Here is a 21,643-nt window from a genome sequence, read left to right as displayed (position 1 = left end):
GTATATCTATCGTCTGAGCCTGACCACAAAGTACTCTTTTTGCCTTTTCTGTTTTTTTTTGTTTATTTAGTTTTGGTATGGTCACAATTTTCTCTGGTTGGCTATCGGCTATCTCCCACTCCATTTTTTGAAAAAGACCTCGGAAGCTTATTTAGTGCAAGCGTGTTCATAAGAAAAAAAAAACAAATCTTACAGATTTCGCTGTTTTTTTGTTTGTAATGTTAGCGTAATTTAACTTGATCCAGTAAAATTCCAGCAATCTGATTTCAAGAAAAAATTATCTACGAAAAAATATCAAACGAATATATATTCATATATATATATATATATATATATATATATATTGAATACCTTGTACAATTTACAATGCCAGCTTTAGCCAGAGATGGGTCAATATCAGATTGGTCCCGATACGCATCACATTAAGTTTGATCTTTTTTTTTTAAAGGTTCGAATTCATATCAAAAATATCTTTGAATTATTTCAGTCAAATTCGTACCCAAGATTCAAGTACGTAAATACAACATGTGTGACTTGAAAAACTTCTATAATAGAAAACGATTTTTTTCCTTTTTAAAGAAGTAAGTATATATATTTCACCATAAAAAGATAATTTATTAACTTCTTAATAACAGAACATTCAAAAATTAATAGGAGATAATATGGAATATTTCACTCAAAATGGAATACTTGAGATTTTTTTTTCTTGACATAATTTGAAACAAGATGATGATGAATACAAAAAATGTCACAATACGCTTCACGATAGAGAGTGATAAATTAGAGAGCAATAAGAAACTTATAGGTCATCACTTTGAAGACCTGAAAAAAAATACAAAAGGCAGAGAGGGAGAGAGAGACACACACACAACGCAATCATGAGTCAAGATCAGAAGCTTCTTCTTCAGAAAAAGAAAAGCAAAAGAAACCTATTCGAAATCTTGATGGGATCCATCGTGAAGCCACTCTTCGGAGACAACTTAACAACAATAGGATCAAACATTGCTGGTCTACTCTTCATCATCGAAACCCTAAGGAGATACTTCCCTGGACAGCTCAAGGTCACGATCCAAGAACTCCTCGTCAACGCAATCCACCGCTTACCCTTTTTCAAGAAGTTTGCCGACAAGACTCTTGCCTTCTTCTCCCCTTACGCTCAGATCAGGTTCACAGAAGTCGAGGAGTATAGATACAACTACGCTTACCCTGCCATCAAGACCTACCTTGGCGCGCAAGTTAACCCTCAAGTGAAGAATCTCAAGGGCAGCCAGATGAGGGGGAGAAAGTCTTTGGATTTCAAACGCGACGATGATAAACTCGAGGATGAGTATGAAGGTGTGAAGGTGTGGTGGGAGGTTGTTAAATTCAACGATGGGGCTAACATTTGTAGGCTTACTTTCCACAGAAGTAACTGGGAGGTTGTGACTGGTTCCTACTTGAAGTACGTTGTGGAGGAAGGTAAGTCCATTGAAGAAAAGAAGAAGAAGGTCAAGATCTTTATGAACAATCCAAGCCTTAACTGGGAGATGTCTACGATGAATCTATGGAGTAGCATTGACTTTGAGCATCCAGCAACGTTTGACACAATGGCTATGGATCCAAAGAAGAAAGATGAGATTATAAATGATCTTTTAGCGTTTAGAGAGGGTGAAGAGTATTATAAGAAGATTGGGAAAGCTTGGAAGAGGGGCTACTTGCTGCATGGACCTCCAGGGACAGGCAAGTCCACGATGATCGCAGCTATGGCGAATCTAATGGGCTATAGTATCTATGATCTTGAGCTAACTTCGATAGGGAACAACTGGGAGCTCAAGAAGCTGTTGCTAGCTACTACTAGTAAGTCGATTATTGTGATTGAGGATATAGACTGTTCCTTGGACATCACGGGAGAGAGGGGAGTTAAGGAAGATCAGATCAATGCAGAGATTAAGAAAGTGAAGAAGAAGAATGCAGTTACACTCTCTGGCTTGTTGAACTTCATAGATGGGATTTGGTCGGCTTGTGGACAAGAGAGGATACTTGTGTTTACAACGAACCATTTGGGGAAACTTGACCAAGCTTTGATCAGAAGAGGTCGGATGGATATGCATATAGAGTTGTCTTATTGCAGATTTGAAGCGTTCAAGATTCTTGCCAAGAACTATCTGAATCTTGATTCGCATCTCTTGTTTGGTGAGATTGAGACGTTGCTTGAAGAAACGAATATGACGCCGGCTGATGTTGCGGAGAATTTGATGGTGAAAGATGGTGAATCTGGTGTTGATGGACCACTCAAGGGTTTGATCCGAGCTTTGGAACAGATGAAGTTGAACCAACATTCAAATGAACAACAGAAGGAGAGTAACAAATAAATAGTATTAGCTGTTTTGTCATCTGCTTTGAGATCAGTGTTTCATTATGTTTTTACCATCAATTGTAGCTTGTAAAATCGAATTTAATAGCCGCTTTGAAATTAGTGTTTGTTATTAGTACTTCACACCTTACATTTTACAGATCATATATAGAGATTTCCAAAAAAAGTAAACACAAAAAAACACAATGTTTTGACGTGTGAAGAAAGTAATCTCAAGTGAATTTCTGTGAATTCCATATGTTCTTGTCTCTGTTTTCATTCTTTGTTGTGTGTTTAGTATGGATTATCTTTGGGCTTAAGTCAAGAGTTGGGACAGAAGATCTAGGAAATGTAATTAGTCTCATAAGTATAAACAAAGCCTCCTAAATCATATTCCCAAGAGAAACCCAATATTTAAAACTACCAAATTCCAAGTTTCAATAGATTTAGCTCTAGGCCAAGCCAATAATGTGAGTAATCAATCGATCAGCCTAGTGATGGGTTTTGGGTCAAACCCACCCCGCTTGACCAGCCAGCCAGCCAATGCACGGGTTAAGTGATGTTTTTGATTAAAAAAATATGACGTGTTTAACCCGCAAGAAGAAAATATAAAACCCGCACTCATCCTGCTTAAACTCTTGGGTGATCACTAGACCAGCAGATAATATTAATAGTAAAAATAATTATTATTTTAAATAAATAATTTTAATTTTTTAAAATAGTTTTTTCTCATAAATAATAGTTTTTTTATTTTTTTATTATATATTATTGCAGGTTGACGGGTATCCACAATTGAATTTAGCTGACCCGCCAAGCATAAGGGACGGTGGGTTCCTTCGACTATAACCTTCTTCAATGGTTCACTTTATTGTTTTATTCAGAATAGAAGAACTCTATAGTAGAATTGAAATATATTTCAATGATACTCTACTTTATATTGAAAAATAGAAGATAACATAAAATAACTGAATTGTTTTATTTATAAAGTAAATCTAATTTTATTCTGTTATAGAGTAACATATAAAGTATAATTGAAATATTTTTATTTCAAACTCTCTTTTTACCAACAGCAACGCAACAGAGGGAATATTGATCCGAAGACCTGAAAAGAAAGAGAAAGCGTAAGGATTAAAGTAGTAACTGGATCTGCTTGATTTCGCCGGTACGAGCCTGCGAGTGGATAGGTCGACACCTCTCCCTTCCACCAGCTCGCCTTCACCGCCACTGAAGTGCCCTGAAAGCTCTAGTCAGACGCCGTCCTCAAAGCAGGCAGAAACCAGAGAAAAGGGGACCAATGGTACAGATATAGAGCTAATCGGCTCCAAAACCCTTATCTAGAAAATTATCATTGAAGCATCTAACTGATAATTTACCTCAACTTTTGATGGCAAAATAACAGCCTAGCTTTCAATAGACGACTTCAATAGTAGTCATACAATATTTGAGTTGAAACAATGAAAAACGAAAAGAATTTGGAGGATTTTGTCTCTATTTTCTCGATCAACTAAGAAGATATGACATTGTTGATCTAAAAAATTTCGGAAAATTAGACACTCTCTCTCTTATTTCTCTCCAACCTCTCTCTAAGAAGAAAAAAAAAAACCTCTTTCGTAGATCTCCTTGCTCCGGCGACTGCTGCGTCCTCCGTGCGGTCGTGCGGTCGTCGGAGCCCCCCTGCTCTTGTGTCTCTCCGTTCCTCCTTGTGTATCTCTGTGGTCTCGGCGGAGGGTTAGTTAGACAAGGTCCCCCTTCCGGTTCAGATCCGGTGCTCCCGGCGTAGATCTAGAGGGTTTCGGTGTTGTGGGATGCGCTAGAGGACGGCGCTGTCTCATCGTACCGCTCTCTTCCTCTTGCTTGGAGCTTCAGTCCGGTTAGGGTTTTTTTCTCAGATCTCGTCTAGCTCTCTCAGGATTGGTGGCGTGTGGGTCGTCGGTGGTCCTCTCCAAGTGTTCTCTGATCTCTCAGTGTGGCGTTTGACTGATGGTGGGTTCGGCGTCTTGTTGGGGTTCCGGCTTCGAGCTTTGTGCTCCGGCCATCAAACTCTAGCTTTGTTTTCCACTGGTGGTCTCCAGTGGGTTGCGTGGGGACTCTGTAAGGTTGGGCTCCGTGCTCTCCTCACGGTGGTTCTGGTGGCAGCGCACTGCGGTTCGCTTCGGCTTCGGCTTCATAGCTCTGAGTTGCCGGCGGTGTGGCGTTCATCGCCCCTCTCTGTTCTCCATTTGCTTTGTGCAGGTACTCTTGCTCACTTGCGGTTGTAATAGGTAGTTTAGATTTGTTCAGGATGGCAATTGGGTCTCGGGTTACGAACTCACCAGATTGCGCCACTCCAGAGGTGGTGTACCTCTCCAGTCCGATTGTTCTATATGGACTCTTGGTTAAATGGGTGTATACGGTCCCGGTTGACAGACTTGAAGGCGGCAATCTTCGAGAACGTCTTCTGAACGACGGCATCGCTGGTCTGTGTCACTACCTCGTGCCACTGGTGGTGGTGAGTGTCGGGTTGGTAAGTGTATCCGTGCTCGAGATTCTCTGGATTAGCTTTGCTTGGTAGGTCATTAGGAAGCTGTAGGCACCGTGCAATCAAGGTTTGAGGGCGCCTTTCTCTCGGGCTCGCGGCAACCGTCGACTCTCCTCCTCTGCTCCGGTCCTTTGGTCTTAGCTCGCCTCGTTGTTCTCCGGTACTTTGGATGCTCCTGCTCTCCTCTCTTGGGCTTTAGGTCTTGTATGTAAACTTGTGTTTAGTTTCAATTATTGTACTTCTGCTACTAGTTCTCCTTTGTAATCTCTGTCAAAAACAGAAAACTTGATAATATAATTTTAACATTTTATCACAAAAAAAAAAAAAAAGATATGACATTGTTTTCTTCCGTTCAACAATTTTGTGCCATCATTTTCAACATTTAGCCCAATTTTTTAAAGTCTTAACCCATAAAGTATTGATTTTTTCAACGGTCCGTTTTGTGATGAAGCTAACTAATCAGCCACCTAATCATCATACTCATCGTCCGATACTTTAAAAGAGTTCAAGCTAAATCATGAATTGGCATCGATTTTATAAATCCATGTGTGTATGTAATTCAAATTAATGTAGAGTATAGAAATGTTTTTGTGTACATATAGAGTTTACTTATATTTTTTCAGCAACTCGTAGTTCAGACATAAGCCATTTTTCCGTGGATGGTACTGGGTTTAAAACTTGTGTAATACTCACTCCGTTTCTAAAAGATATATTTTTTAGTATTTTCACACATATTAAGAAAACACATTAAACTATCATAAGAAATGTATCGTTTTCTGTAATTTTCAATTTTCAATAACTTTTAACCAATAGTAATTCAATAAAGTCAATTAATTTTCTTGAAGTTTACAAATTTTTTATAGAAAACACAAAAAATACATCTTTGTGAAACAAAATTTTTTTCTAGAAAGTCTATTATTAAGGAACGGAGGGAGTATATATATATATATATTGAGTTTTGTTGGTCTCTCTTGTATTCCTATGTATACGTAATCATATGATGTAAGGATCCGATTGTCATCTAAGCGCAGGTCATACGCATTAGGTTATATACTTGTTAAAGAAATAATATATGTTACTATCCAGTTTGAAAATCTTTACCTAAAGAAAGTTGGATATCAAAACGTTTTTAGTCCACCACTACATGTCACTTTATCAGATAAACAATTATGTAATTCAGACTCCTTTTGGCATTTACTGGTATACTAGTTTTTAGGCCCGGCCATTTTACTTGGACCTAGTTCGAATCAGAATCTACTCGAAAATACCCAACTCAAAACCTAACCGAAAATTTACAAATACCTATTAGATTCAAAAAAAATTTACCCGAAAAAAACCAGAACCAAAAAGAACCATCCGAATAGACCTGAATCCGAAAAAAACCTACCCAAATATATCCAACCCGATAAGAACTGATTCATACCCGAGCTAAAAATATAAATATCCAAAACTATGATTTTTTATATTCTATTTTTTATATTTTATTTTATGATTTAGTTGAATTTGTTTTTGTTAAGAATCTTTGGTATTATTTTTGTAACATTTTTCAAGAAATATGAAGAATCAAATGTAAAATTTAGAGTTTAAAAATATTTTATTTTAAGTTATTTAGTAAAAAATTAGATATATATGATAGATTTCAACTAAATTTAATGGAGGTTTGGGTAATTTGTGTCCTTATATTGAATATCCGAATCCGATCCAGACTTGTTATGAATCCGAAAATTATAGGTATTTTACGGGTATTTTAATTATAGACCCGAACGGACCTAGGAAGAACCTTCCTGAACCTGAAAAAGAACCGATCCGGACCAAAAATTTACTAATACCTATAAGATTTAAATGTGTAGGACCCGAAACATCCGGATCCGAAAAAAATCGGGTTGAAACTAACCCAAACGCCCAAACGCCCAGCCTACTAGTTTTTATGGACGCTACTTTTACTTATATTGAATAACTTTATGATGAAATTGACGGTGAAACCATGGCTATTTTCCGTCTTTGTTTAGTTACTAGGGATTAACCCGGGCTACGCCCGGGATTTTTATTTTTTTCTAATTTAAGTTGTTAAATTATTTATATTTAGGTTATGATATATATTTATATAAATGTTAAGATGCATGTCATAATTAAAATTTATTTTTAAATTTTAACATGTTAAATTAACATATTTTTTTACTATTTAAATATTTTTTGTAATTTTGTTGGCTATCTAATTATCATATTTAGCAAAACTATCTCTTGAGTGTTAACATAAATGTTTTAGATATTAAATTAAACTGTAGAGTATTTTCGGATCGACCACATGCTCAACAATCAATCGATCCGTAAAAAGATGGTCGATCTCCTTGGCCAGGTAAGTACAATTTTAGCAAAAATATCTTTGATTTTCAGATATTAAGTATATAACTATTATTTTAAATATTGTTTTAATTGTATTTTTTGATCAAATTATTGTATTATAATGTTTATGTAAATATTTTTGTGATATTTGAATTTGTGTTGTTCGTATACTTAATCTAGATGATATTGATGTTTAACAATTTATTGTTTTATGGAAATAGAAAATAATGATATATCAAAACGTATCTAATACTTGTTAAATGATAGTATAATGTAAATTATATCCATTATTTGAAAATAACCATTTGTTGTTTTTTATTTTCTTTTTTAAATCAGAAATTATTTTTATTTAAAAACATTATTCATATATAATATAATAGTTTAAGTTTGGAAGATTAATCTATATATATAAATTATGTATATTTTTTTAAAAAATAATTTAAGATATTATATATTGAGTAACTGAGTAAAAGCTGAATTTCTTATCTTGAAAATCAAATATTTATATTTTTGTCTTCATGTTATACTCACCAATCCATCATTGATATTTATAACTCAGTATGTTTTTAAAATAACTTAGTTTTAAGTAATAAACGAATTTAATAATTAAATTCATCACCTATAATGTTATATAAACTATATTTGAAAACTCTCTAAAACTATATTTTAAGCATAATATTACTATTATTTAATTTAAGTTATTTTAAGCATAATATATGCTAAACTAACTTAAATTATATTTACAATAGGACCATCGTAAACCTGTTAATAAACCAAAAACAATACTAAACCAACATGAACCAATACCTGATTCGGCGTGGAATGAAGTGTTTCGGGATAAATGCTTGAATGGTTATTAACTGTAATAGTTTGATCATGAAATAGTTAGTATGAATATTAACAATAAAATGATGGATTAGATTAATTTAAATTTGTAAGAATACCTTTGAGTCTATGAAAAGCAATTCAATTCCCATGAATAAGTTTGGCTTTTGGAAGTTGTGGGTTTCCCAACAATGAATCCACCTAACAAAAAGTTCGTTGTTATAAAAAATCTCCTTCAAAGTCATTAAGGGTTTTTGGGACGGCAATAGTTGATGGTAGAACCATTTTTTTGCTCGAGTGCTTTAAAGTTTTTCTTGATAGTGTGAGGTTGATATTGATGGAATAATGAGTTTTATATGGACTTTCTTGACTTCCTCTGTTTCAAAATACATGAAGTTTTAGGTTGGGATACAAATATTAAAAACTTGTTTTTTATCTAAAAAGTATCACTAAAATATAAATTAAAAATTATTTAACCAATCACAAAACATACTACAAAATATAATTGGTTACACAGTTTTTGATAAAGATAAAAGATACCTTGAAATATGAAAACATCATCTATTTTGAAACATCAAAAACTCTCTAAAACATCATCTATTTTGAAACGGAGGGAGTACATTTTAATTTTTGTTTTGTTTAATGTGGTATTTTCATTTTTATATAATTTACTACCATTTTAAGATATATGTACATTTAAGATAGATGTTTAAATCTTAATGTATTTTTTCTATTTTTTAAAAATGTTTATTTCCATTTCTTATATTTTTTATTTACGTAATATCTATATTTTATATTTTAAAATAGATATTTAAATCTTAATGTACTTTTTCCTTTTTTTTAAATTGTGTATTTACTTATATTATATATTTTACATTTTAAGATTCATGTTTAATGCTTAATGAACTTTTTCCATTTTTTTAAAAAAAATTGTGTATTTACTTATTATTATATATATAATTCATATATTATAGATTTAAATATTTACTTATTATTTATTTTCCTGTATATGTATTTCCATTTCTTGTACTTTTTATTTACTTAATATCTTTATTTTACTTTTAAAGATAGATGTTAAAATCTTAATGTACGTTTTCCATTTTTAAAAAAAGTATATTTCTATTTGTTATACTTTCTATTTACGTAATATCTATATTTTAAATTTTAAGATATATTTTTAAATCTTAATGTAATTTTCCATTTTTTAAATTGGGTATTTACTTATATTATATATTTACTTATTATTTATTTTTATTTATATTGTGTATTTCTATTTCTTATTCTTTCTATTTACTAATAATTTTATATTTTAAGATAGATTTACATTTTAAGATAGATGTTTAAATACTAATGTACTTTTTCTATTTTTTTAAATTGTGTATTTCCTTTTGTTATATTTTCTATTTGCGTAATATCTATATTTTATATTTTAAGATAGATGTTTAAATCTTAATATAATTTTTTCCATTGTTTTTAAGTTGTGTATTTCTTTTTCTTATACTTTCTATTTACTTAATATCTATATTTTACATTTTAAGATAGATGTTTAATATTTAATGTACTCTTTCCATTTTTTTTAAAATTGTGCATTTACTTATTATTGTATATATAATTCGTATATTTATATATTTATAATATTTACTTATTATTTATTTTTCTATATATTATGTATTTCTCTTTCTTATATTTTATATTTTATTAATATCTATATTTTATATTTTAAGATAGATGTTTAAATCTTAATGTATTTTTTCATTTTTAATGTAAAACGGCAATGTTTTATAGAAAAACTTGGACAAATAGTCAAATAGTTATATTTATGTTTTTTTTTTATAAAATGGTAATGTTACATTATGGAGATAAACTGTTTTTTTTAGTGAAAAATAGTAATTTTACATATGTTTAATGTAGTTTTTCCATTTTTTTCATGTTGTATGTTTACATATTATTTTTATTTTTAAATGTAAAATGGTAATCATACATATGTTTAATGTAGTATTTCCATTTTTTATGATGTATGTTTACATATTATTTATTATTTTCGAAATTATATATAATGTTTTTTTTTACAAAATAGTAATGTTACATTATGCAGATAAGCCGTCTTTTTTTAGTGAAAGATGGTAATCTTACATATGTTTAATGTTTACATATTATTTTTTAAAAATAAAAATGTAAAATGGTAATCTTACATATGTTTAATGTAGTATTTCCATTTTTTATGTTGTATGTTTACATATATTTATTATTTTTGAAATTATATATAATGTTTTTATTTTATAAAACGGTAATGTTACATTATGAAGATAATCCGTCTTTTTTTAAGTGAAAAATGATAATCTTATAGTTTAATGTAGTTTTTCTATTTTTTATGCTGTATGTTTACATGTTATTTATAATTTTTGAAAATTAGTAATATTAAAATATAAAACTATATTTTATGCCACGTGTCATTTTTTGGGAGAAGTTTTTACCGCTGATGTGGACTCTCTATGGAGCCTCAAAAGGTCCTTTTTATTAGTATAGATTTTCTTCTTCTTTTCCAACAAAAACTGTAAATAATTAGTGGTTAGGTAGTTTCCAAGTGTGATCTCATAACATCTACAATACAAAATTGATAGAGACTTCGCAAGTAAAATTTTGTTATAAATGTCATAAGCTCTTGTATGCCAGAACCCCTATATCTTCTTCCCCAACATTAACCTTCCTTTCTGATCAAAATCTCAGCTTAATCTCATCTCAGAAACCTTCCTTCTAGTTCACGGAACCTAAATAAACCTATTCCAAAACCCTAAAACAGAGATTCGAGAGAATTAAAGGAATGGTGATGATGGGTCTTTTCAAACCTACTCCATTAAAGAAAAGAAGAAGAAGGTTAACCTTTTTATGAAGAATCCAAGTTCAGAGGCAGAGAGCGAGCGAGAGAAAGAGAGAAACACAACGCAATCATGAGTCAAACCAGTGTGAGAAAAGATCAGAAGCTTCTTCTTCTTCAGACAAAGAAAAGTAAAAGAAACCTAATTGAAATCTTGATGGGATCCATCGTTAAGCCAATGTTTGGAGATAACATAACAACTATTGGATCAAACATTGCTGGTCTACTCTTCATCATTGAAACTCTTAGGAGATACTTCCCTGTACATCTCAAGATCACGATCCAAGAACTCCTCGTCAACGCAATCCAACGGTTACCCTTTTTCAAGAAGTGTGCTGACAAGACTCTTGCCTTCTTCTCGCCTTACGCTCAGATCAGATTCAGAGAAATCGAGGAGTATAAACATAACTACGCTTACTCAGCCATCAAGACCTACCTTGGCGCACAAGTTAACTCTCAAGTGAAGAATTTCAAGGGGAGTCAGGCGAGGGGGAGAGAGTCTTTGGATATCAAACGGGACGATGATAAAGTTGAGGATGAGTATGAAGGTGTGAAGATTTGGTGGGAGGTTCTAAAACCCACGGACGGTGTTAAAATGTGTAGGCTTACTTTCCATAGAAGTAACCTGGAGGTAGTGACTGGTTCTTACTTGAGATACGTTGTAGAGGAAGGCAAGTCCATTGAAGAAAAGAAGAAGAAGAAGGTCAAGATCTTTATGAATAATCCAAGCCCTAACTGGAAGATGTTTACGATGAATCTATGGAGTAGCATTGACTTTGAGCATCCAGCAACGTTTGACACAATGGCTATGGATCCAAAGAAGAAAGATGAGATTATGATTGATCTTTTAGCGTTTAGAGATGGGGAAGAGTATTATAAGAAGATTGGGAAAGCTTGGAAGAGGGGCTACTTGTTGCATGGACCTCCAGGGACAGGCAAGTCCACTATGATTGCAGCTATGGCGAATCTAATGGGTTATAGTATCTATGATCTTGAGCTAACTTCGATAGAAAACAACTGGGAGCTCAAGAAGCTGTTGCTAGCTACGAGTAGTAAGTCAATCTTTGTGATTGAAGATATAGACTGTTCCTTGGACCTCACGGGAGAGAGGAGAGTTAAAGAAGATCATCAGAGCAACGCAGAGATCAAGAAAGAGAAGAAGAAGAATGCAGTTACACTCTCTGGATTGTTAAACTTTATAGATGGGATATGGTCGGCTTGTGGACAAGAGAGGATACTTGTCTTTACAACGAACCACTTGGGGAAACTTGACCAGGCTTTGATCAGAAGAGGTCGGATGGATATGCATATAGAGTTCTCTTATTGCAGATTTGAAGCGTTCAAGATTCTTGCCAAGAACTATCTGAATCTTGATTCGCATCTCTTGTTTGAAAAGATTGAGACGTTGCTGGGAGAAACGAATATGACACCGGCTGATGTTGCGGAGAACTTGATGGTGAAAGATGGTGAATCTGGTGTTGATGGATCACTCAAGGGTTTGATCCGAGCTTTGGAACAGATGAAGTTGAACCAACATTCAAATGAACAACAGAAGAAGATTAAGTATTTAACCAAATAATAAGATTCTAGTAGTTTTACCATCTGCTTTGATATTAGTGTTTTATTATGTTTTATAGCCACCAATTTCTAGCTTGTAAAACCAAACTTATGGAATTAAATAGCGGCTAGGAAATTAGTGGTCTATTTGAAGTGTGAAGAAAGTAATTCCTCAAGTGAAGTTCTGTGTGTCATATGTTTTTTTGTCTATTTTAATTCCTTGTTGTGTGTTTAGTATTGATTATCTTAGAGCTTTAGTCAAGAGTTGAAACAAAAGATTTAAGCAAATGTGATTAATCTCATAAGTATAAACACAATCTCCTAATCTCATCTTCAAGAGGAGAAACCCTATTTCAAACTACCAAAGTCCAAGTTTCAATAGATTTAGCACTAGGCCCAGCCAATAATGAGAGTAATCAATCGATCAGCCCTGACGAGTTTGGTATTTTAAGATTGTCAGTAAGAAACTGCATCTAAGAGGAAACGTCCAAGCACTGACGGTCTCGTTCTTGGTTCAGTGGACTAAGTATCTAACCACTCCTTACTTGTCTCTGTCCGTACTTATAATAATAATAGCCGTCTTCCTAACATAAAAAGACTCCTTCCCTTGAAACTTACACGCTGATGTAGCGAAAGCTTTATATAATAAAACTGAATACAAAGTTAAAAACTGTATATAAAATAAAACTATAAAACCTTAAAACAATAAAGATAATTATCTAAATTTAATAAAATAAACAATAAGATATTTGAAAATATTCCAAAATACTTATCCACGATTACATGAATCACGAGAAATCATCAAATTTGTAATTTTTAGGGTTTTGTTGTTTTGTTTCTCTTGCCAAAGTTCATTAGCTGCGATTATACAATATACTATGGGGATTCGGATTCCTATACTACTGGTTGGAGACGTGACTAGGCGCTATCGAATTACATTCCGAGAACTGGTTAAATAAGTAGTATACCTTACTATTCAATTAGAAAACCTTTGCCTTTAGGATAGTTGGATAACAATGTATATAACACTTCAGACTCTTTTTGGCATCCACTTGTACAATAGTTGTGGTACATGCTACTATATGAGTTAAACAATGATGTATATACTTCAGACTTTTTTAGCATCTACTGGTACACTAGTTGTGTTGTCTATTCGTAAAGGACCCTTTTAATTAAAATACATTCTGCATAAGTTATAATATGCATGAGACTGATGGTAGAAGCGTGCAATTTCCTTCTCTTTTCAGTTTTTGTTTGGTTATGATCTTTTTCCACAAATGTTTTTTTTTTGTTATAAAAATAGTCGTTAGGTAGTTCCCAAGTGATCTCATATTCTCATATGCGCAGACATAATATAATATTGATAGAGGCTTTTCAAGTAAATTTTTATTATATATTGTCATAAGCTCTTGTGTCAGAACCACTATAACATTCCTTTCTGATCAAAATCTCATCTCAGAAAACCTTTCTTATAACTCAAGAAACCTAAATAAACCTATTCTAAATGGCGACGATGGGTCAACTATGGGCTAACACAGGCTCTACTTTAGCAACCTTGATGTTTACATACACAATCTTTAGACGATGGTTCCCTCACGTAGGAGACCACTTGGAACCATTCTTTCAAAGACTCTTCAGCCGTTTCTACCCTTACATCCAAATCAAGTTCCACGAATACAGCGGAGAGCATTTCAAACGAAGCGAGGTCTACTCAGGAATCCAAAGCTACCTCAGCAAAGACTCCTCTCTTCGAGCCAAGAAGCTCAAAGCCAACACAACCAAAGGAAGCAAGTCTCTCGTCCTTAGCATGGACGATAGAGAAGAGATAACCGACGAGTTCGAGAGCGTCACGGTTTGGTGGCAGTCCAAGAAAGTGAGGAACACTAGGCAATCTTTCTCTTTCTACCCTGCAGCCGATGAGAAGAGATATTACATGTTGAAGTTCCATAGACGTGACAGAGAAGTAATCATAGAGAGGTATCTTGAGCATGTTGTGAAGGAAGGGAAGATGATAGATATGAAGAACAGAGAGAGGAAGCTTTACTCGAATACTCCGGGGCAGAACCATAGGAACCAGACAAAGTGGAGTCATGTAACGTTTGAGCATCCTGCGAGTTTTGATACTTTGGCTATGGAGGAGAAGAAGAAGGAAGAGATCAAGAGCGATCTTATTAAGTTTAGTAAGAGCAAGGATTATTACAAGAAGATTGGGAAGGCGTGGAAGAGAGGGTATCTTTTGTTTGGTCCACCAGGGACTGGTAAGTCTACCATGATAGCTGCCATGGCGAACTTCTTGGAGTATGATGTCTATGATCTTGAGTTAACAACGGTTATGGATAACACACAGCTGAGGAGTTTATTGATTGAGACATCGAGTAAATCTATTATTGTGATTGAAGATATTGATTGTTCTCTTAACCTAACGGGACAGAGAAAGAAGAAGAAGGAAGAGGAAGATGGAGATGAGAAGATGATGAAAAGTGAAGGTGAGAAGAAAGAGAGCAAGGTTACATTGTCAGGGCTATTGAACTTCATTGATGGGTTATGGTCAGCTTGTGGTGGAGAGAGGATCATTGTGTTTACTACAAACTTTGTGGACAAGCTAGATCCTGCTTTGATTAGGAAAGGAAGAATGGATAAGCATATAGAGATGTCGTATTGCGGGTTTGAAGCGTTTAAGGTGTTGGCCAAGAACTACTTGGATGTGGAGGAGAGTGAAATATTTGATGAGATAAAGAGATTGCTTGAGGTTGAAGGAATCAAGATGACACCGGCGGATGTTGGGGAGAATCTGTTGCCGAAGTCAGAAGGGGAAGAAGGGGAGACATGTTTGAAGCGTTTGATTGAAGCGTTGAAAGAGGCAAAAGAGGAAGCAAAGAAGAGGGTTGAGGAAGAGGTGAAGCAGAAGAAGGAAGAAGAGGAAGAGAAGAAGAGAATAAAGGAAAAGAAAGCAGAGATGAAGGCAAAGAAGGATGAGAAGAAGAAAAAGATTGAAGAAGAGCAATGAATTTTGAAGGAAATCTATATATGTTGCTTTTATATAGAGATAATCTACTATATTGTATAATCACTCTTATAAAGCATTTTAGTCTCTTCCATCTTGAGCATATTCAGAACTTTGTTCAGCCATGTCTACCCAAGACTAATCTATTACAGGGTTGGGGACAACGAGGGGAATGTAGATATGAGAGAGCGAAGGAGGAGCTTTTCTGTTTCAAGGGAATGGGACCAGAAGAGCTGAAACAGAAGCTTGAAGAAGAGACGGCTCGAATTATATATCAAGCTGTTCCAAGCACCCTTTAAACGGCAAGTTATATCCCCTTCGGTTGCATCTCCCTCCCAACAAAGAGGGCCAAGACCAAATACTTTTGGTTTCTGCTACTGTGTATTTCGGTAATATGCTGTAGGACAACGACAACAACAACAACAACAAAAAGAAGCATTTTACGTGACTACACCAACTTGATGCTGAAAGAATCTAGCATCAGGCTGTATATGAAATCCGACCTAAGCAACCAAAATCCAATACTACACCGAACATTCAATAAGATATTGTGTTTGGATTTTCGTAAGGCTTCCATCTATTTATTTTCTATAAGCTTCTTTTATTATCAGTTGAGATGCTAAATGAAACCAAATCATATTGAGTGAATTGTTAAACGTTATGTTTTTACAAGTCAAGACAAGTTCTTAAGGAGCACAACATAACTCAAAGCAGCAGCTTGTTAAGAAAGACGAGAGGGTACCTGGTCAAACTAGTGATCCTGGGCGAAGACTAGACAAATGCCCTTATCAGTCACCGTTTACCTGCAGTAACAGTTTTGGTTACCTAGTGTATAGAAATAATAGAATGGAAAATATCTTTTGAGCTTATATGTCTTACATCATGTATTCAGCTTTTTCACATTCAAGAGTCTCAAATCTCTCTACTCCAGGTGTGCCCAAATGCCATAATTTTCAACTGAAGCTTCTGTTTTGTTCCTTTTTCGCTCATGCACTTCTCTTCCACTCTCCAGATACCATTAAGTCTGAATCAAACAATTCTTTATAACCCTCTCAGAGGCTCTTGTGAAAGATTCATAAATTCATTTTTCTAAGGCCTTGCTTAAGTTTCCAGCTCCTACTTCGGGGAGTCCAATGTTTCCCTCTACTATGATATAGAACTGCAGCATGTTCAGAAACTCCTCTCGTTCCTTCAAAAGTACTCTTATCTCCATACCCACATAGCCTTTGGACAGCCCTCCAACGCCTGTTGTGGGTTCAATACGCTTAAAAGACAGTCTGTAGAAACAAGATAACCCAAGAGCGTCCTCTGATAAGAGTTGCAGCTTATTGAGCGCGTGCTACAGAATCTGCAAGGCATCAACCGATAGAAGATGAATCAATGTGTGTATTTGCAGCAGATTCGGGTGTGACGCATCTCCCGAGACGAATTTCGTAACATCTCCATCCACCTCTAACACACTGCATCCCGGTGCCTTTCTTATTCCCTTCTGATCTATCATCTGACGAATCTTAGACGCCTCGCCGTTTCTATGAGAAGTCATGTAAATACTAGATAGTTGAACAAGAGCTGCTTCCTCTTCATCAGCATTACCTTTCTCTACCTCAAGAAGATTCTTAACAGCTAGTTCTCCTAGCTCAACATTCTTGTGCGTCCGACAACCATTCAGCAACGCACCCCATACAGATGCAAGCGGTTTCATTGGCATTTCTTCAATAAGTTCAACCGCCTCATCTAATCTCCCAGCTCTGCACATCAAATCAACAATACAGCTGTAATGCTCATGCTTCGGAGTGATCCCGTATCGACCTTCCATATTATCCAAAATCCCTCTGCCTTCTTCAAGAAACCCTCCGTGAGCACAAGCGGCTAACACCGCAAGAAGAACTACACTGTCAGGCTTAACACCGTCCTCTCGCTCCATCTTCTCCAAACACACAATAGCTTCCTCACCATAACCATAACCCGCGTATCCTCCAATCAATGCCGCCCATGAGAAGACATTCCTCTTACTCAACTTCTCAAAGACTTCCAAAGCCGTCTCTAAGCAACCACACTTACAGTACATGTCAACAAGCGCCGTCCCTACAAACACATCATGCTCAATCCATTTCCTCTTCTCCAAAACCTCATGAATCCACTTCCCCTGAGTGAGAGCCCCAGCTTGTGCACAAGCCGTTAACGCTGTCGTAACTAAGAACTTATCCGGCTCTATCCCTCTACCCAACATCTCCCTGAACACACTCAAACCCTCTGATCCTAACCCGCGTTTAACATACCCGTTAATCAAAACATCCCACTTCACAACATCCGGGTGAGGAATTTCATCGAACACCTTCCGCGCATCTGACAAACAAACTCCATCTTCCACATAAAGCCTCAAGATTCCAGTCTGCACGTGACCGTCCGAGGTAAAGACACCATTTTTAACCACCAAGGAATGGACTTGCTTACACATATCGAACAAAGAAGCGTTCAAACAAGCGACAAGTAAGAAATGAAACGTGAGGTAGCTCGGAGCTATGTCATCTTCAGCCATCATTAGTTTGAAATAGCGTACGCCCAAGTGAGGCTGTGAGGTTCGAGAGCAGATTCTTATCATCGTGTCGTAGACGAAGGCGTTGGGGGATTGGATTGAGTCGAAGATGAGGGAAGCGTAAGGGAAGTGTTTGTTTGGATTTGGGAGAGGGAGAAGAGAGGTGAGGAGTTTGCTGACGGCGTAAGTGTTGCGGTGGAGGTTGTGGATGATGAATGACGCGTGTGTTGATTTGATTTGTTGTAATGTTTTGCAGCGCTGGCTCGCGAGGATTAGAGTCTTCCATGAGAGAACACTCATCGTCAACGTCGTCGTCAAATGAAAGGTTTTTGATTTAACGGCGAGTCTCGGAAATAAAAACGGCATGATGTTTGATAAATAAAAACGACAAGATGTGTATACTGTAAACATAATAACTCTCAGTTTCTGAATGTGGTGTGTTGGTGAGGAAGACAGTCAACCTTTCAGCATCTTCATCTTATATCAATCACTCCGAGCAATTACTCGAATCAAAAGAGGGAGGAGGTAAGGTCTTACGAAACCCTTTTGAATGCTGTAACCTTCTGTCTCGTTGCTATAAGGCTTTCTCTACGTCGTTTAGGGATTCAATTTCCCTTTCTGGGTTTTGCAAATTCCCGTTTCGTTTGAAATTTTGTGTTGATGGGTTTATTGAATTCGACATTTGATTATGTGATTTAGGGAAAGTTTCGATCTTTGGGGTTCGTTGATTCTGGGATTACGAAAAGATGTATTTTTATGCATGCGAACATTCTTCTACTTGTTGCAGAGATATTTCTTCATTGGTAAACAATGGTGAAAGCAGTAGTTGGAGAAGAGGCTAAGCTCACATCTACTGAAGATCGTCTCTCTCGCTCAGCTATTCCTGCTGAGGTAGTCACTAATTCATGTTATGTCATCTTGATATTGTTGCGGTTTCAAGTGTGGATTTGATTTGATGATTGGTGCATAGGTGGGTCTTGTGATAGGAAAGCTTAGCTCTGTTTTAGATCGTGGATTTGTGTTTGATTTGATCCCAACGCCGAGCAACGATGCTGGAGAGCCAGCATGCTCGGTTTTGGAGACCAGAGATGATAAAAAGAAGCCATCCAAGTCGAAATCTCAGTCTTCAGAGTCGTCTTCTCTGTCGATTGATTGTGATTGGGTAGCAGAACATGCCAGACAGGTTTGATACTATTGTTTGTCTTGTAAGTGTTAGATGAAGGTGATTTGGCATTGTAATGGTTGTTTCTTCTTCAGGTATCGAGAATGCTTTTGGGTGGAGTGAAGGTGGTTGGTATCTATGTATGGGCTAGTGACAGTTCTTTTAAGAATTCAACTATGATCCTTTGCCAGGTTAGTTTTGTGTGAGACTAATATTCCAATGGACATTGCTTGATTGTACTTTGGTTAATGAGTAATCTTTTGGATGCTATTGCAACTCTAATGCATGTTGATGAATCTAAATTATCAGGCTATTAAGGCAGTTTCAGATGCAATACGGCATTTGGATCCTGCCTTGGATGAAGCTCTTCTTGTTCACATATGCTACAGTCCAAGGAGGTACACCCCCTTTTTAGGTTCACTTACTAAAACTATGAGAACTATCTGGTAATTAAACTAAGAGCGGAATGTTTGTACGTAGATGGAATTGTCGAACATGTTTGTTGAACTCAAGTATTACATCAAGTAGCCTTCGACCTTGTGACTTTAAGCTGGGAAAGGTATTAAGTACTCTGCAAAGGTTTAAGTGCAACTACAACTTTAATTTCAGGTATGTTAATGCATCTAGATTTGGATTTTTGGGTTTTACATTCAGTAGCTTCTTCGCTCGTGAATACAATGTTGATTTCAACTATTCCTTTTGTATTTATTCTTGACCTCTTTCTGTTGATTTTCTTGTATATTTTTTCTTTGGTAGATTACCTATTTACTCCAAGGGTGAGTCAACTAGGCAAACATTTACTGAGATTCTCCGTCAAGAACTTGCAGTTCATGCAAAAGAGTTGAAGAGTGCAAATGCAATGATTGATGGGGACTTGGTGAGGAGAAAGTAAACCTTATGCTTTTTATGTTTCTGTGTTTATTGTTGAATATTGATGGGAAGGGGGAAACTATATGCAGTCAAGTTATCCTTGTGAACTCTGTCTGAAATGTAGTTTTTTTGTGCATTAATCATTGCTATAACCTGTCGGAAATATAGTTTTGTGTGCATCGATCGTTGCCTTGTCCGTGTTATCAACCCCTGTTTGTAATATCTTGTTTAACTTTTGTTGGAGTGAAGGTGCACAACGATGAGCCTTGCAACACGGAGGGGGAGCATGAAATTGAATTGTTATTCCCATTCATGAAAGATATTAGAGCTGAGGGTATGTTTTCTTTTATCACTCTTAACTTAAACACGGACTAGGGTTTGCTCAACGGACATATCTTTTGATGATCTAATCTAAACATCACGGTTTAATGTTGTGAAGCATTAACTGCAAAGAATGTTACTGGAATTCTACAATTTGGTGGTTCTATATACTCTTATGCCTATTTGAACGTGAAAGAACCAGTTTCACAAGCTGTTGCTGATATAAAGGTACTGCACCTACGCCTCTTCCCAGTTTTATCGGACCTATTAAAGTTTTACAAAATTAGTGATGTATGTATTATTTCTTTTCAGGCTGACATTACTAGGAGTCTGCATAGTAGATTGGACATTATCTGTGACGAGGCTGAGCAGGATCTCAATCCACCTGATGTTGGAGACGATGAAGAAGCTGAGATATTGACAATTCCCATTTCTAAATCCATATTAAACTCATCTACGTGAGTCAACTTCTAAACATAACCGTTACTCTATTGTCTGGTTATGTTAATGCTTAAAGTCTCTAATGTTTTTTAAAACAGAAAAGCTTGCCATCTTCGTCTTCCTAAGAGAGTTCTTGTCCCGTGGTTAGCTGGTACACACATCTGTGATTATCTACAGCCATATGAATCACTGGAGGTAGATGATCAACTTGCAATGTTATCAGTTGCACTCTTCTTCTTCCAAATGTTTATACCTGTTTTTTTCCTAATGTTAGGTAGTAAAAGAACGTTGTATGGAGTTAATGTCCATGGAACATTCTTCTTTTGACGCATCAAAGATCTCAGAAGTGGAAACCGAGACGTCTTTAATGGTTGCGGAGTCTATGTGGGACGTGATAACCTCTGCGTCTTCTGCTGCCAGCTGTCGCTTAGAAGGGAATGTTGTAAAGACAAGCCGTGAAGATGGTAGCAAGGGAACGGGTAACGCCAGTAATGCATCCAATGTCCCAATGATGGTAGCGATCTTCGTGCTTTTACTCTCGGTTATATTAGGATTCATGCTTTACCGGAAGGATTAGCAAAAGTTCACAGGTCTTTGTTTTTCATCAAACCACAAAATCAGTTGTGTTTTTGTTTCTTTGGGTTGGAGTTATAGATAGCGAACTTACAAGTGTGGCCTTTCTTCTTGATGGAAACTATAACATAAGCTTTTTCATTTACTTATCTTTTTGAGATTACCTTGAAACATGACCTGAAACACATTTAAAGGTTTAATGATATATAGAATTTTTGTTTAGTTCTTACTTGAAAGGCCATAAAAATCTGCATCTTCAAAGTGGATGTCCAGCAAAAGACATATT

The 21,643-nt window shown here is 35.6% G+C and overlaps 5 protein-coding genes across 8 annotated transcripts; 4 read left to right on the top strand and 1 right to left on the bottom strand.

The window, feature by feature from the left end:
- Positions 1-822: 822 nt before the first annotated feature.
- Positions 823-5,160, top strand: LOC103875143 (AAA-ATPase At3g28570, mitochondrial). Of its 2 annotated transcripts, XR_004448676.1 has the most exons (2): positions 823-4,452; positions 4,565-5,160. XR_004448676.1 is itself a non-coding variant. In XM_033273781.1 (1 exon), exon 1 carries the CDS (start codon positions 879-881, stop codon positions 2,349-2,351), a length of 1,473 nt encoding a protein of 490 aa, XP_033129672.1. In that variant the 5' UTR covers positions 823-878; the 3' UTR covers positions 2,352-5,160. The 2 variants fall into 2 exon arrangements, 1 of the variants encoding a protein (XP_033129672.1); XM_033273781.1 differs by having other exon boundaries at positions 823-5,160.
- Positions 5,161-10,270: 5,110 nt separating this feature from the next.
- On the top strand, positions 10,271-12,684 carry LOC117126193 (AAA-ATPase At3g28570, mitochondrial-like). The gene has a single exon (XM_033273776.1). The coding sequence runs from the start codon at positions 10,967-10,969 to the stop codon at positions 12,470-12,472; it is 1,506 nt and encodes a 501-aa protein (XP_033129667.1). The 5' UTR covers positions 10,271-10,966; the 3' UTR covers positions 12,473-12,684.
- Positions 12,515-15,877, top strand: LOC103875141 (AAA-ATPase At3g28580). Its single transcript, XM_009153610.3, has one exon. The coding sequence runs from the start codon at positions 13,955-13,957 to the stop codon at positions 15,455-15,457; it is 1,503 nt and encodes a 500-aa protein (XP_009151858.1). The 5' UTR covers positions 12,515-13,954; the 3' UTR covers positions 15,458-15,877.
- On the bottom strand, positions 14,135-18,458 carry LOC103875142 (putative pentatricopeptide repeat-containing protein At3g28640). Of its 3 annotated transcripts, none has more exons than XM_009153614.3 (3): positions 16,334-18,458; positions 16,197-16,257; positions 14,135-14,357 (listed from the first exon to the last, which is right to left on the bottom strand). In XM_009153614.3, the coding sequence occupies exon 1, from the start codon at positions 18,399-18,401 to the stop codon at positions 16,794-16,796; it is 1,608 nt and encodes a 535-aa protein (XP_009151862.2). In that variant the 5' UTR covers positions 18,402-18,458; the 3' UTR covers positions 14,135-14,357; positions 16,197-16,257; positions 16,334-16,793. The 3 variants fall into 3 exon arrangements, with proteins under 3 accessions (XP_009151862.2, XP_009151861.2, XP_009151860.2); XM_009153613.3 differs by lacking the exon at positions 14,135-14,357 and adding an exon at positions 15,508-15,851; XM_009153612.3 differs by lacking the exon at positions 14,135-14,357 and having other exon boundaries at positions 16,072-16,257.
- On the top strand, positions 18,307-21,577 carry LOC103875140 (protein odr-4 homolog). The gene is made up of 12 exons (XM_009153609.3): positions 18,307-18,515; positions 18,778-18,881; positions 18,961-19,173; positions 19,248-19,343; positions 19,462-19,550; positions 19,633-19,761; positions 19,909-20,029; positions 20,272-20,356; positions 20,462-20,571; positions 20,656-20,801; positions 20,883-20,979; positions 21,059-21,577. The coding sequence occupies exons 2-12, from the start codon at positions 18,801-18,803 to the stop codon at positions 21,359-21,361; spliced, it is 1,470 nt and encodes a 489-aa protein (XP_009151857.1). The 5' UTR covers positions 18,307-18,515; positions 18,778-18,800; the 3' UTR covers positions 21,362-21,577.
- The last annotated feature ends 66 nt before the right edge of the window (positions 21,578-21,643 follow it).

This window comes from Brassica rapa, chromosome A06 (assembly GCF_000309985.2).
Source record: "Brassica rapa cultivar Chiifu-401-42 chromosome A06, CAAS_Brap_v3.01, whole genome shotgun sequence".
Lineage (NCBI taxonomy): Eukaryota > Viridiplantae > Streptophyta > Magnoliopsida > Brassicales > Brassicaceae > Brassica > Brassica rapa.
This window is presented reverse-complemented; position numbering and strand designations above follow the sequence as displayed.

What these genes read in the sequence shown, in the direction of transcription:
- LOC103875143 (XM_033273781.1), top strand. Translation starts at nt 879, where the DNA reads ATGAGTCAAGATCAGAAGCTTCTTCTTCAGAAAAAGAAAAGCAAAAGA.
- LOC117126193 (XM_033273776.1), top strand. Translation starts at nt 10,967, where the DNA reads ATGAGTCAAACCAGTGTGAGAAAAGATCAGAAGCTTCTTCTTCTTCAG.
- LOC103875141 (XM_009153610.3), top strand. Translation starts at nt 13,955, where the DNA reads ATGGCGACGATGGGTCAACTATGGGCTAACACAGGCTCTACTTTAGCA.
- LOC103875142 (XM_009153614.3), bottom strand. Translation starts at nt 18,401, where the DNA reads ATGTTTACAGTATACACATCTTGTCGTTTTTATTTATCAAACATCATG.
- LOC103875140 (XM_009153609.3), top strand. Translation starts at nt 18,801, where the DNA reads ATGGTGAAAGCAGTAGTTGGAGAAGAGGCTAAGCTCACATCTACTGAA. An exon ending in TAGCAGAACATGCCAGACAG is followed by an intron (nt 19,174 to 19,247) that starts GTTTGATACTAT and finishes TTTCTTCTTCAG; the next exon opens with GTATCGAGAATGCTTTTGGG. An exon ending in TCCATATTAAACTCATCTAC is followed by an intron (nt 20,802 to 20,882) that starts GTGAGTCAACTT and finishes TTTTTAAAACAG; the next exon opens with AAAAGCTTGCCATCTTCGTC.